Source organism: Pagrus pagrus (assembly GCF_965226575.1).
Source record: "Pagrus pagrus genome assembly, chromosome: 6".
Lineage (NCBI taxonomy): Eukaryota > Metazoa > Chordata > Actinopteri > Spariformes > Sparidae > Pagrus > Pagrus pagrus.
In genome coordinates this window covers 1,375,545-1,388,787 of record NC_140190.1, presented here as the reverse complement: position 1 = coordinate 1,388,787, position 13,243 = coordinate 1,375,545, and the positions used below count along the sequence as shown (strand labels likewise).

At 44.6% G+C, this 13,243-nt stretch overlaps 1 protein-coding gene across 3 annotated transcripts in view; it reads right to left on the bottom strand.

Moving 5' to 3' along the window:
- The window catches only part of frem1b (Fras1 related extracellular matrix 1b), a 36,360-nt gene that overhangs the window by 2,845 nt on the left and 20,272 nt on the right, over positions 1–13,243 (bottom strand). For all 3 annotated transcript variants that reach the window (XM_084355184.1, XM_084355186.1, XM_084355185.1), the window contains 10 exons: positions 11,094–11,235; positions 10,722–10,926; positions 9,220–9,484; positions 4,934–5,354; positions 2,086–2,287; positions 1,857–2,001; positions 1,561–1,690; positions 1,396–1,468; positions 831–980; positions 194–543 (listed from right to left, as the gene is read on the bottom strand). In XM_084355184.1, coding sequence (XP_084211310.1) covers positions 194–543; positions 831–980; positions 1,396–1,468; positions 1,561–1,690; positions 1,857–2,001; positions 2,086–2,287; positions 4,934–5,354; positions 9,220–9,484; positions 10,722–10,926; positions 11,094–11,235 — 2,083 coding nt within the window. The remainder of the gene's footprint in view (positions 1–193; positions 544–830; positions 981–1,395; positions 1,469–1,560; positions 1,691–1,856; positions 2,002–2,085; positions 2,288–4,933; positions 5,355–9,219; positions 9,485–10,721; positions 10,927–11,093; positions 11,236–13,243) is intronic.

The window sequence follows — 13,243 nt, the reverse complement described above, 5'->3', positions numbered from 1 at the left end:
TATCTGAAATATGGTTTGATATGACTTTGAACATTAAAATAAAAATGTTTAATACACATTATATGCATATAAATCTCCATCATTTCTATCAGTGTAAACACTGAGCTCTATCTTAGGAAACATCACAATTAAATCACTAAAACAAGGATAAATTATCTGGAATTCTCCTTTAATCAGTAAATGAATCACTCACCTTTAGTCCTCCATGTCTGACCCTGTGTCCAGAGCTCCCAGAGCTCCCAGAGCTCCCAGAGCTCCCAGTGCTGGTCCCTGGCAGCTGCCTGTAGTGGACTTGGCTGTAGCCGTGGGCCGCCTGGTCCTGTGGGTCCCCATCCCCGTAATCCAGGAAGGGTCGGCGGTTTGGGACGTCTCCTCTGGGAGGATGAGGCTGGTTCTCCCACAGCAGCTCCGCCTCGATGTCGGTGACCGGGTCCTCCTCCTCCTCCGGTCTGAGAGGGTCAGGGAGGCGAGGGGGATGAGGAGGAGGAGCTGGGAATCGCTTCTCGTCCTCCTCCACCATCAGGTCGTCTGGATCACACCTTCCTGACACACGGCAGAGAGGGAACTTTATCTTTCTTGGTGATATGTAATTTACTTGAGCAGAACTAGCACACAAAGTAAAAAGAAAAACAGAAAACATCTGAAAACATCTGCACACATCCACGACTGAGAGCTCAGATAAAACATTTGCCTCGACAGAACATAAAACTGGCACATAAATATACATCAAGCCGTCCTGATCTGAATGTTAAGAGTACTGACCGTGTACAGACACATGTGTCGAACATCGTAAAGAAGAAAATCGGCTTGTGATCATTATTTTTTTTTACCTCCTCTGGGGTCGATGATCTCGACGCTGGCAGACGTCCTCTGTCCCAGGACGGCATTTTTGGGGGTTTTCAGGGTGACGGTGAAGGTCTCGTGGTTTTCCTCCAGACCGTCGTCTATCAGGTAAATGTTCCAGGTCTTCACACTGACTCCTGAACAAGAGACGAGGAGACAGGATGTAAAGCTCTTTGTTATCCAGAGCTGGACCCAGTTGTGACTTTATATTCCAAGCACAAGTTTACATATTTCATCAGGTCATTGAAGGAAATCTCAGCTTTTACGGGCTTGACACAGCAACAGAGTACAAATACTTAGTTTCTGTACTTCAGTACATGTTTCAGGTATCTGTACTTTACTCGAGTATCTCTGTGACTTTCCTTCTCTACATCTGAACACAAACATCGGAACTTTCTCCTCCTCACATTTTCAAAACAGGCTCGTTACTTTAGTTTGATGCATTTGAGGAGAATTATGGATTATTGTTATTTTAGCTGAATCAGCACTTCTACTTTTACCAGAGCAAGTGTGAATGCAGCTCGTGTTTGTGTTAAACCAGTGGAGTCAGACCTGGATCAAACTGGATCAGACCGGCTGTGCTGTGAGTGAAATCTCTGCCGGGTTTGGCCGATCCTTCCTCCACCTGCTCAGACGTGACACAACACAAACACGGAGCTCATGAACTCAGTCGTGATGATTTTGCTGCAGTGAGTCTGAGAGGCGTCACCTTCGTACCTGGATAGCCACGTACGCCGGGTCGGCGCTCTTGCCGCTGCGTTGGATCTGGATCTGAAGCGTCCCCGCCGTCTCACAGGTTCTGTAGCAGGTGGCCGACAGCTCCACCCGAGACCAGGACAGCTCCAGTCTGCAGGAGACACAACAGGCTCACACTGCTGTTTGTTTGAGACACATGAAGGTGTTTTGTGTCCTCGGTTGATTCTGATTAAACTGAACGATCAGAGTTCTTCACTGACTGGATCAGACCCTCTCTAATAAACCAGTTTTGGTCCCTGATCCTTCTACAAACCTACATCTCAGGCAGCGCCGTGTTTCCTGCCGGGTCGACGAGGCGGAACTGGAAGCTGTCGGCCGTCACCTCCACGTCGACCGGGAGGACGAACACCACGGCTCGCTGGTCCACGTCCCGCTGAGTGAAACGACCTCTGATGTAAGCTCCTGGTGGGACGGCGAGAGTTTCAACTCAACTGAACATCTTTACCCACCTGTCCAGTGATGGATGACTGTTTCTAACCAACTCACCTGTCAGAACATTCTCCAGGTAGCCGAAGTACGGCGCTCTGGTGATGGAGAACTCCAGCTCCTCTGCCGGGCTGTCGGGGTCGGAGGCCTGCAGATGTTTGGAGGTGATGAAGATGCCGAAACGCCCGCCACCAAGATCCACCACGGAGCTGGGACTCCGCCTGGTGGTCAGACTGGGAGGAGTCCTGTCCACCCGATCCACCTGAACACAGCAGGACATATTAAACACCTGAGTTATTAGGAGGATGATGTAACGAGACAAAGGTTTCACTGAATAACTAAATATATTTACTCCTGTTGAACTTGTGTAGTTTTAACTTTTCTATGTTAACCTGAGGATGAAGTTATTCATCACTACACACATTCAGTTTCTTTGACCTGTTTTTGTTGCTTTTATTTGTTTTATTTTGTCTGATGTTTTTGATTTTTCTCAGTTTTCTTCGTATATCACTTCACAAGAAGGGGACAAGTAGAGAGTAAAGTAAGTGCAGCAGCGTACAAGTTGTAAAACATACTTTTTAAACACAAAGACACAAACAATCGACGAGGAACCTCTAAAAATAACATGAATAAATATAAAAATGTGTGTTTGTTGTTGGGTACAAATCTTATATCTGTAACATGTGAACTCTTCAGGAAAACACCCTCGAAAAACATGAAAACACCTAAAAAATATTCACACATTCAGTTAGATTCATTCTGTGATGAAGCTGAAAGAAGCTGATCATGTAAAAACATCACTCAGCTGAAGTAACAGATGTTCCTGTTATTTTGTCCACCACCTTCACTGTTTGATGATAATAAATCAAAGCGCCCTCTGGTGGTCGTTTGGCAGCAGGAAGTCAAAGATCACTGAGTTTAAACAGGTGCAGTTCTGTGTTCTGACCACCGGGTGTCGCTGCTGTCATGTGTAAAACCAGCTGACACACTGAACACACACACATCAGAGCGACATCACCACGATTAAACTGCATTCACAGCTGATTTAAATCATTTCTTCAGCAGTTTTTGGTTTGATATAATTTATTGTCATTTATTATTTTTATTATATTTTATTTTTTGACTCTAATTATAATTTCTCGTGGATTGTTAATCTCAAATTAAACACCAACACCTGTGAGGTTAAAAATGTAAAAAATACGGCAACAAATATTTTGACCATTAAAGTTGTTTATGAGGCAAAAACAGCTGAATGTAAATATAAGGTCCTTTAATGTCACAGTAAACTGATTTTTGGGGGTTTTGGACATTTTAAGATACTAATTATTTTCATTTTATGAAGTAAACAATTAAATGATCTATAATGAAAATATAAAATATAAAGTCAGTTGAGCACCAAAATCAAAATACAACAATAATCAAATAATCAGAAAAGTTCAGTGTTGTGCAACAAAAACAACAAATAATATGATTTTTTTTCAAAAACGTCCAACAACATGACATAATTCATCTTTCTGAGTCTCAGTTTTATTTTTAAACAACAGGAAGTGAATTTTACCTCAATTTACAGTTATTGTCATTTCGTCACATTTTTTAATGTCTACAATAGTTTCAGGTGTTTGTAGACAGAAATAACCTGATGTAATGTTTTTTCTTCTGAGATTTTAGTGACTTTAAAATTCAATTCAATTCAGCTTTATTTATTTATAAAGCGCATTTCATGCACAAGGCAGACTCAATGTGCTTCACACCAGGTATACATAGTTATATAAAAATCAATTTGAAATCGAATAGAAAACAAGAAGAGTGCAAGTGCAAGTAAACAATCATATATGTCATCTTCAGCACATACACACTTAGACTCACACATGCACACCCACTCACACAATCACATATGGACACATGCACACACACACATACACACACAAAAGGTGGTTTGAGTGTGTGTGTGTGTGTGTGAAATATTCATGAAGCCTTTAAATACTCACACACACCAAAACAACCATACACACACACATTTAAACTAAAATAAAATCCCTCCACACACACAAACACACACACAAACACACACACACACACACACACACTGTCCAATCACAAACAGCCTCTGTTCTCTCAGAGGCTCAGGACGGTCGGTCCGGCCAGCGTGTTAGCCACCTGGCTGCCTGTGTGTGTGTGTGTGTGTGTGTGAGCAGGTAGCATGCGATGGTGGATGGGGGGGGGGGGGCCTCTTGGCTCACCTGCTGCTCTGCTTCAAATATTTATGTTGTCGTCCACCTGAGAGTCGACGGCAGCTTCACCTTCAACAAACATCAGAGTCCACTGACACCACTGATGTCATCCAGACACACACCTCAGCATTTACTGCTGCTCCAGTGTAACTGAGTACATCTACTCGAGTACTGTAACTGAGTACCTCTACTCGAGTACTATAACTGAGTACATCTACTCGAGTATTATAACTGAGTACATCTATGCGAGTACTGTAACTGAGTACATCTACTCGAGTATTATAACTGAGTACATCTATGCGAGTACTGTAACTGAGTACATCTACTCGAGTACTGTAACTGAGTACATCTACTCGAGTACTGTAACTGAGTACATCTACTCGAGTATTATAACTGAGTACATCTATGCGAGTACTGTAACTGAGTACATCTACTCGAGTACTGTAACTGAGTACATCTACTCGAGTACTGTAACTGAGTACCTCTACTCGAGTACTATAACTGAGTACATCTACTCGAGTATTATAACTGAGTACATCTATGCGAGTACTGTAACTGAGTACATCTACTTGATACTTCACTTGTCTGACAGCTTCAGTTCAGCCGTTTTCGTGGGTCTGAGTGACAGCAGAGGGTTTTTCTACCTGCCTGTGCGACTCGTGTTGTGAGCTGCTCACCTGGATGTTAAACACAGCGGGCTCCTCTCTCAGCTGTCCGAACTCCAGGTATCCTCTGTTGCTCCCGTCGGTCGGCAGGAAGTAGAACCTGTCGATGTCCGCCGGGCTGCCCGGGTCATGTTGGTAAGCCAGGTTCAGCTCGTCCACGTCTGTCTGGGTGAAGCTGAGCGGCGGAGACAGCGGGACTCCTCTCAGCAGCAGCTTACCGTAGCGCGGCAGCTGCGTGATGACGTAGCTCAGGTTGGCGGTGGCCGTGTCGGGGTCGGTGAGCTGCAGCTGGTCGGGGCCGATGGTCTCCGTGGAGCCGTCCTGCAGCCGGAGGCCCGTGCTGTGGTGGAGGGTGGGTGGGATGCGGTCGCCGTGCTTGATGGTGAAGTGGAGGGTGCCGCTGCGGGACGAGTCGCCGTTTGTGACGACAAAACTGTGAAGACGGAACAAAATTTAGCCAGAAACAAGTCAGAGACGATACCAGATGTTCATAAATCCACCATCACCATCACTAACCGTGTTTAACACATGAAGAGCTTTATAATGAAACTGTGGGACATTATGATGGAGTTCACATGTTCAGCCTGTAACACACATTATTTCACACATTCAACTGAAAACACATTCAACAAACTCACAGACGAGGGGACAGGAAGTGCTAACAGGCTAACATGCTAACTGATTTCTGGCCTTTAGGACTCATTACCACAGGACACTATGAGGCAGTGAGGCTCGTGCATTATGGGTAATGTAGGATCCAGTGTTTTTGGACTAAATATCAGAAAATCTTCACTTCTCGCTCTGATCTGGACCTTTCTTTGTCTAATCTCACACTTTCTGAGGTCTCACTCGTTCATCATCAGTGTGTTAAAGTGATATCACATAAGATGAGACAATTAATTAATGATGGAGATTAAAAACTTAAAAAAGAAACTGATGTTTTTTGTTCATTTTCAGCCTCCCTGCTAATTTTTTTAATAAAAATACTGAGAAATATATTAATCAATATAATAATGATGTTGATGTTGAGTTTAATTATGAAATATTTCCAGTAATTAATGTCTTGATTTGTTTTAAGTAACACAGACAGCTTCAGTCATCAATCACTCACATAAAGGCCTGTTTTCATTTGTAGTTCAGTGGTGACAGTTGACAGAGCAGCCGACCTGAAAAATGAGCTGTGTGTGTGTGTGTGTGTGTGTGTGTGTGTGTGTGTGTGTTTCGTCCTCCTCTCAGCCCTCTGCCAACACAATCTGCCTCTCAGCCCTGCAGCTGATAAACTGCCCCGGGCCTTAACACACACACCGGCCACCACACACACACACACACTCACACACACACACACACACACACACACACACACACACACACACACTCAGAGGCAGGTCCTGGTGTAACATCTGGCTCTGATGTCGGCCATATTTGCCCAGGGACGGCCGTCTGTGGCCGGCTCTCTGGCCGTCGTCGCCGTGCCAACGCTGTTGTTATTCTCATAATAATGCCCATTCATCATCCGCTGTCACGGCAACACAACACACACACACACACACACACGATGCACAGGTGTGTGTGTTCTTCAGATGTGTCCTCCTTCGTCTTGTCTTCACTCAGAACAAAGATTTAAAGACGCGATGATTCGACCTCAAACCTCAGAATAAAAGGATGAAGTCGTCTCTGCTCGGACTCGTTCATGCTCAGTCTCGTGTTGTTGCTGTGAGTCCACATGTACTTCATAGAGACGTGTTTACTGCAGCGATCGTTAGTCTTCTTCATCTTAAGTTTCTTATTATGACCTCATAATACTGACAACATGAGACGGCTTCACGTGTTGAGTCGTCTCGGCTTTATCAACAACGATGACGGTAAAACAGACGCAACAGAAAACTTTCACAATAAAAGTCAACTTCCTGTTCATCGTGACAAGAAGCTGCACAGGATCACCACAAACATCCACCTGAGTCGAGCTATACAGGAAATCACCGAAAATCAACTCAACTTTGTAATAAAATAAATGTCTTTGTATCTTAATACCAATAAATCTGATTCATCATGTTTCCACTCCTGAACTCCAGCGAGCGACGCGTTAAAGCTGGAGATCGTCAGAGGAGCCACAAACACAAACTTCTCCACAAACACACCAGAGAAACTCAACAGAGACTCTGATAGGTTAGCTAGGAATATGTTGCTAGGCAACCCACATAGGACAGACAACACTAGCAAACATTACAATGTGTGAATAATACAGCTGAATGGTAACAAACAAACAAACAAACAAACACATAAAGTTTAAATATTATTTGTTAAGAATTAGCTCAACCTGCTGTTTATCCATTACACTGTCTCTCTGTCTGTCTCTCTGTCTCTCTGTCTGTCTCTCTCTATGCCTGTCTGCCTCTCTGTCTGTCTCTCTGCCTCTCTGATTGTCTGTCTGTCTCTCTGTCTCTCTGTCTGTCTCTCTCTCTGCCTATCTCTCAGCCTGTCTCTCAGCCTGTCTCTCTGTCTCTCTGTCTGTCTCTCTGTCTCTCTGTCTGTCTCTGTGTCTCACCACCCTTCAGTCTTTGGTTCTTGGCTGTGATGTGAGGGCTCTCAGAGAGCCAGCCGGTCGGGGCAGCAGAGGTCTGGGTGACAAACTCAGGGTCTGCACACACTCCAGGTCACACACACCCCGACACACTCCCCCTCCCCCTCCTCCTCCTCCTCCCTCCTCCTCCTCCTCCTCCTCCTCCTCCTCCTCCTCCTCCCCCCCTCCTCCCCCTCCTCCTCCTCCTCCCCCTCCTCCCCCCTTTAAAACCCTGCCTCTGCCAACTTGGCTGCAGCAGCAGATAACCACAGTGCAGCAGAAAGCCTCTCGTCTCCTGACGCTGATGGTTTTTTCTCCTCTCTCTCGTCTCGGTGCCCAGTTCTTCTTTCGTCGGCCAAATGTTGTGTGTGATACTTTTTTTGTGGGCGCGGCGCTGACAGAAATATCCTCCGCTCACAATACGTAGGCAGATAATTTGCCATTTATTCTCCTGATGTGTGCAGAATTTCATGCTGCGCTGCAAAATAGCTTCACTTAACAGAGCGAGCCAAAGTCAAACAGCACAGCTGCTGCACAGACAGGCCGACACGGACGAGCTCGGTCCACACGTGCTGTTTGTGTTCGAATCAGACCGTCAAAATATCAGGCTCGGACTATAATTATGTTTTTAATGATTAATTTCTTGTATTTGACATTAATTTAAACGCAGACAGTCTGTTAACCTGATGAGAACGGACCTCCTGTGAGCGACCTGAGCCGGAGATCAATGTTTTCATGATCCTGTTTAAATCGATCTAAAATAAAAACTGGTGGCGCCGGGAAAACAGAAGAACAGGTCGATGTTTGTGATACAGTTTAACATTTTAGCAGTTATTGATTTACAGACTTTTAGCTGAGATCGTACAGATTTTAAGGATATGAAGCATTTTACAATAATCTAAGAAATTATATCACAGTGAGATAAAAACACCAACATAGGCACTGATGAATTTATCAACACACCTTCACTCTCTCTTCATAAAAATGATCATATATTAAAAAGAGAAATATTTTGTTCATGTTTCTATATTCAGATTTGTTTTGGTTAATATGTTTTATGTCCTCATTTATTAAAATTTGAAGAAAGAATCATATCTGGGTTTTGTATTTTTTAATTTCATGACGTGATTTTAATAATTTTATCAATTATTGTGGTTTATTAGTTTAAATGAACTTTTAGCTGAGATTGTACAGATTTTAAGGATATGAATCATTTAAAGATGATCTAAGGAATGACATCATAATAATCAAAAAATACCAATGTAGGCGCCGAGGAAACTGTAGATGAATTTATTAAAACACCTTCGTTAACTCCTCATGAAAACGAGAATATATTAAAAACTAAAATATATAAATATTTAAAATAACTTAGAGAGTGTTAAGAATTTTTTTTTTTTATGTTTTTACATTCAAATTAATGTTTTGTGTCATTATTTAATAAAATTAGAAAAAAACATCAGATTTCTGTAATTTTTTAAAAATGTTATTTAAGACGTTATTGTGACATCAGTTATTGTGTTTTATTGATTAACAAAACCTTTTAGCTTAGATTGGACAGATTTCAGGGATATGAAGTTTCAGAAGATACTCCAAGAAATGACCACTGTCGGCACGGGGCCCGGAGCCCGGAGCCCGGAGCCCGGAGCCCGGAGCCCGGCCAGAACCACCATGATCAGGTGATTTGATTGTAACACTGTCAGTCACAGACTTCAACGTTCAAGTGAGTGTGTGTTCTGACCTGAAGGAGTCGCTCTCTGCGTGGTGGCTGTTGTCGTGGGTGTAACACACTCGGTGTGCGGCGACGTCCAGCTGTGTGAAGGTGGTCAGCGGGACTCCGGGCTGCTGGACGGCGTGGACGAGGCCGTGCCGAGGCGGGACCGACACGGTGTAGACGAGCTCCTCCGGACGACCGGACGAGTCCGACGCCAGCAGGATGTCGGTGTTCAGGACGACTCGCTGCCCCTCGATCAGATGCACTGCCTTGCTCAACAGCACCAAGTCACCTGGAGGCAGCGAGGAGAACATTTTGACATTTGACCTGTTCTGCCACGATGGCGCCTAAAAAGTGAAAACCTTTGCATAAATCAGAGTTATATGAGCGGTGCCAGCGACTTGTTCACCCACAGCCCAGATTACAGGGTTAAACTGTGTGAATGTCCCTTTAAAAAGAGCATATGTGTGAATCTACCATCAAAAACTAAAGAAAATAAATAAAATAAAGTATTTTTTATTCCTAATAGTGTAAATGACTCTGGATTTAAGTGCCCAAAAGTTAAGGTGACATTTCTTTCCCTGTTCAGTAAAAAAAGATGATGGAAACAGAAAAAAGTTCAAGTTGGCAACTAAAACAATTAAAACCAAACAGATTAAGTGTCTCAGAATAATGGAGAGTTGGAGGAGGAGGAGGAGGAGGAGGAGAACCCAGAGGAGACGAGCCAACGCCCGTCCACAGCTGCTCCACCTCCCCTCCGTTAATTATTCACCGGCTGAGGAGATCGGCCGTTTCTCACCTCGGCTCCTCCAGGATCAGAGGGCCCGGAGCCAGAAGGACCGAGGCCTCGTCGCTCCGTGTTCACCCGACTGGCAAAGGGAGGTGGGGGGGGGCGCTCAATAATACATGAACCAGGACCGAGCGGCCGGCCAGAGGGACCGAGTGTGTGAAGGTCCACCGTCTGTGTGTGTCTGAGTGTGTGTGTTTGTGATTGTTGTCTTCTTATTGTTGCTGGAACTTTAGTCTGAAGTTTCAGGATTTGATGTTTTCTGATTTGACTCTTTGCTCTGAAAAACACTTTCTTATTGTTGAAAACATCTTCTCCTCCCTCCATGATGATGAAGGTCAGCTGAAGTCTCGTAGTTCACCAAACATCTCTGGAGCTTCACAGTAAAACAGAGTTGCAGCGTTCTGCTGAACAACTGAAGCAGCTGGAGACTTGATTTAAAACTCCATTAAAACTTTGCCGAATTAGCTGTTAGCACTTCCTGTTTGCAGTGTACTCATGTATGTACAGACAGCTATCACTGGGTCACTGTGGTACTGAAGAAAACTTAAAAACATGATGTTTCTAAGGCAAGTTCTGCACGTGTGAGCAGCGTTAAAAAGGGTGTTATTAACGTCTTTCCAGTCATTTCATCTGAACATCAGGAAATGAAGCCTTAAAGTTTCACTGAAACAATCTATTATCTTTTAATTCTTTGTGATCAGAGCGTCTGTGAACCAGAACTTTAGTCGCGACCTCTGACCTTTGTGCACAGTGTGGACCGAGACGAAGAAGCTCTGAGTCGGCGTCTCGTTGTCCAGGTCGCTGAGGGTGAAGCGGAAGCTGTCGTGACCTTTGAACCCGGCGGCGTTGGTGGCGGCGGTGTGCGCGTACCACAGACGGTTCATCTCCACGTCGTCCTGAGTGAAGTTCTGACCGGCCGACAGCTCGGACCAGCCCGACTCTGCCTGCAGACCAGTAACAGACCAGAACCATTAAAAACACAGAGGTCTACTGGTTAGAGTGAAAACAGCAGGAACACGATCAGCCAGAGACCAACAGGAGCATACACTCACTATAGTTCTTTATTTCCTTATTTACAATAACTGTGTGGATATACCTTCAGCTGTCTCACCTTCAGCTGCAGTTTTCCGAAGCGAGGTTCAGCGCTCAGGAAGTAGTACACCTGGTTTGGGGGCGTGTCCAGGTCCTCGGCCTCCAGAGCCACGCTGGAGATCACCCTGCGCTCACCGGAGTTCACCTCCAACCCGCCGTTCCTGAAACACCAACAAAGAAGAAAATATGATTATTATACGCTGATGATGATTTCAGGATTTCTCTTCTGTGGCGTTCAACACGTGATCAGTCTGGTGGTCATGAAGAGGCACCTGAGCTTCTCCACTTCTCATGTACATCATTATTATTATCAGGGCCCGAGCAGGGAACCTGCAAGGACCCTATTGTTTTAGTAGTGATTATTATTTTATTCCTTCTGCCAAAATGATCGCATTTTCCACTGCCTGAATATACCCCGAAACTCACTAAACTTGGAACATACGTCACACCTGGCGAAAAAATGTTATAATCTGTTGTCGGTATGAATTTCCACCACTAGGTGGCGATGTTATCAAGGAAAGTGCGTTTTGGCTAATAACTCACGCATACTTTGTCGCACACGCATTCAGCTTCCAGGTCATGTGACCAATTGACTGAAAATCAGTGTGGGATCATGTAACTGCACTGGCTGCATGAGATACACCTCTTGTTTTTACATTTTGAACCTCTAAATATTTTTTATTAATTTTTATATGCAAATATTAGCATTTTAGCTCAATAGCTTCCAGGTCATGTGATCAATTGACTGAAAATCAGTGTGGGATCATGTAACTACACTGGCTGCATGAGATACGCCTCTTTTTAACCTTTTTATTAATTTGTATTATTCACTGACAGAAAATAGCATAAATCCAGAGATCTGTCGGACTCTTCATCATCTTTTGCCTCCAACATAACCTTCAGACTGTTTTCTGATTGGCAGCAAAAGAAATCAGAAAGAAATCAGGAAGACAAACCTCTCTGATTTCTTTCTGATTTCTTTCTGATTTCTTTCTGATTTCTTGCTTGATGCCATGAACATGCTGGAAAAGATGTGAACAGGAGAGAGCAGCATCTTTCAAACTCAACACCCAGTGAACGATGCTCGAGCTGCTGGACAGACGCAGAACTATTCATGTGCCAACGTCCTGAACTCTGATGTGTTTTACAGCATGAAAGGAGGCTGCAGAGAAGAGAAGATAACACTGTGAGAGTCTCTGATCCTGGTTTTGATTTTAATTGATGTTCAACTTAGAATCAAACTCTGAGAAGAAAAAGACCCAGATATCCTCTGAATGAGAAGGTTTGATGTGATGAACACGACCTGCAGACACAAACAGGAGGAAAGTTTGTGAGAGAGCAGGTTTCTCCAGTGGGATCATGGAGATCTGTGGTGGTGGTGTGGAGGTGGTGGTGGTGGTGTGGAGGTGGTGGTGGGTGTGTGGGGGGGTTTGAACATCGGAAACCGTCTGGCTGCTTCCTCACTCGTAACTAAAATCCACGCAGGACAGAAGCTGCCACGTCCATCCTGCAGGAACGCAAAAACAAGGAGGCCGGCATCTGCCAAGTCTCTGCGTTACTTCTGCCTCGCCGGTCTTTACAGTACCAGCTCGGCCTGTGCCAACGCACCCACGCACACCAACAACTGATCTGGGGACAGGGCACGGCGGGCGAGGAGGGGGGAGCGGCGGGACAGCACGGGGAACCCAGTCAAGGATGCAAATTCCCAAACACTCGTTCAAATGAAAATATTATGGGAGGAGGGGGAGGAGGGGGAGGAGGGGGGGGACAGCCACTGAAGCAGAGCGACTCGCCACATGTGCACATCAGGTCCACCCCCTCCTCCCCCGCCTCCCCCCTGCTGTCCCATGTTGACTCCCCTGACCTCCTCCCCTCCTGCTGAGCTCCTCCAGGTTTCACTGCAGCAGCTCGAATACGTGATGATTACTTTAAACTCCTGCTGCTCCGAGTCAATACACACAAAACTTAAACACCTTTTTAATGAAACACTGAACTCATTTGTGGGATCCAGGCTGCAAAATATCTTATTTTAAAGCATGCAAGTTTTTCCATCGTAGAAGAAGAAGAAGAAGAAGAAGTACTTAATGTCAACTGTCATATTATATTTAAATAGTAAAAACATCAACGCGCTCAAAGCAAAAAATTCTGCATCAATGTCGAAGCCTTCAA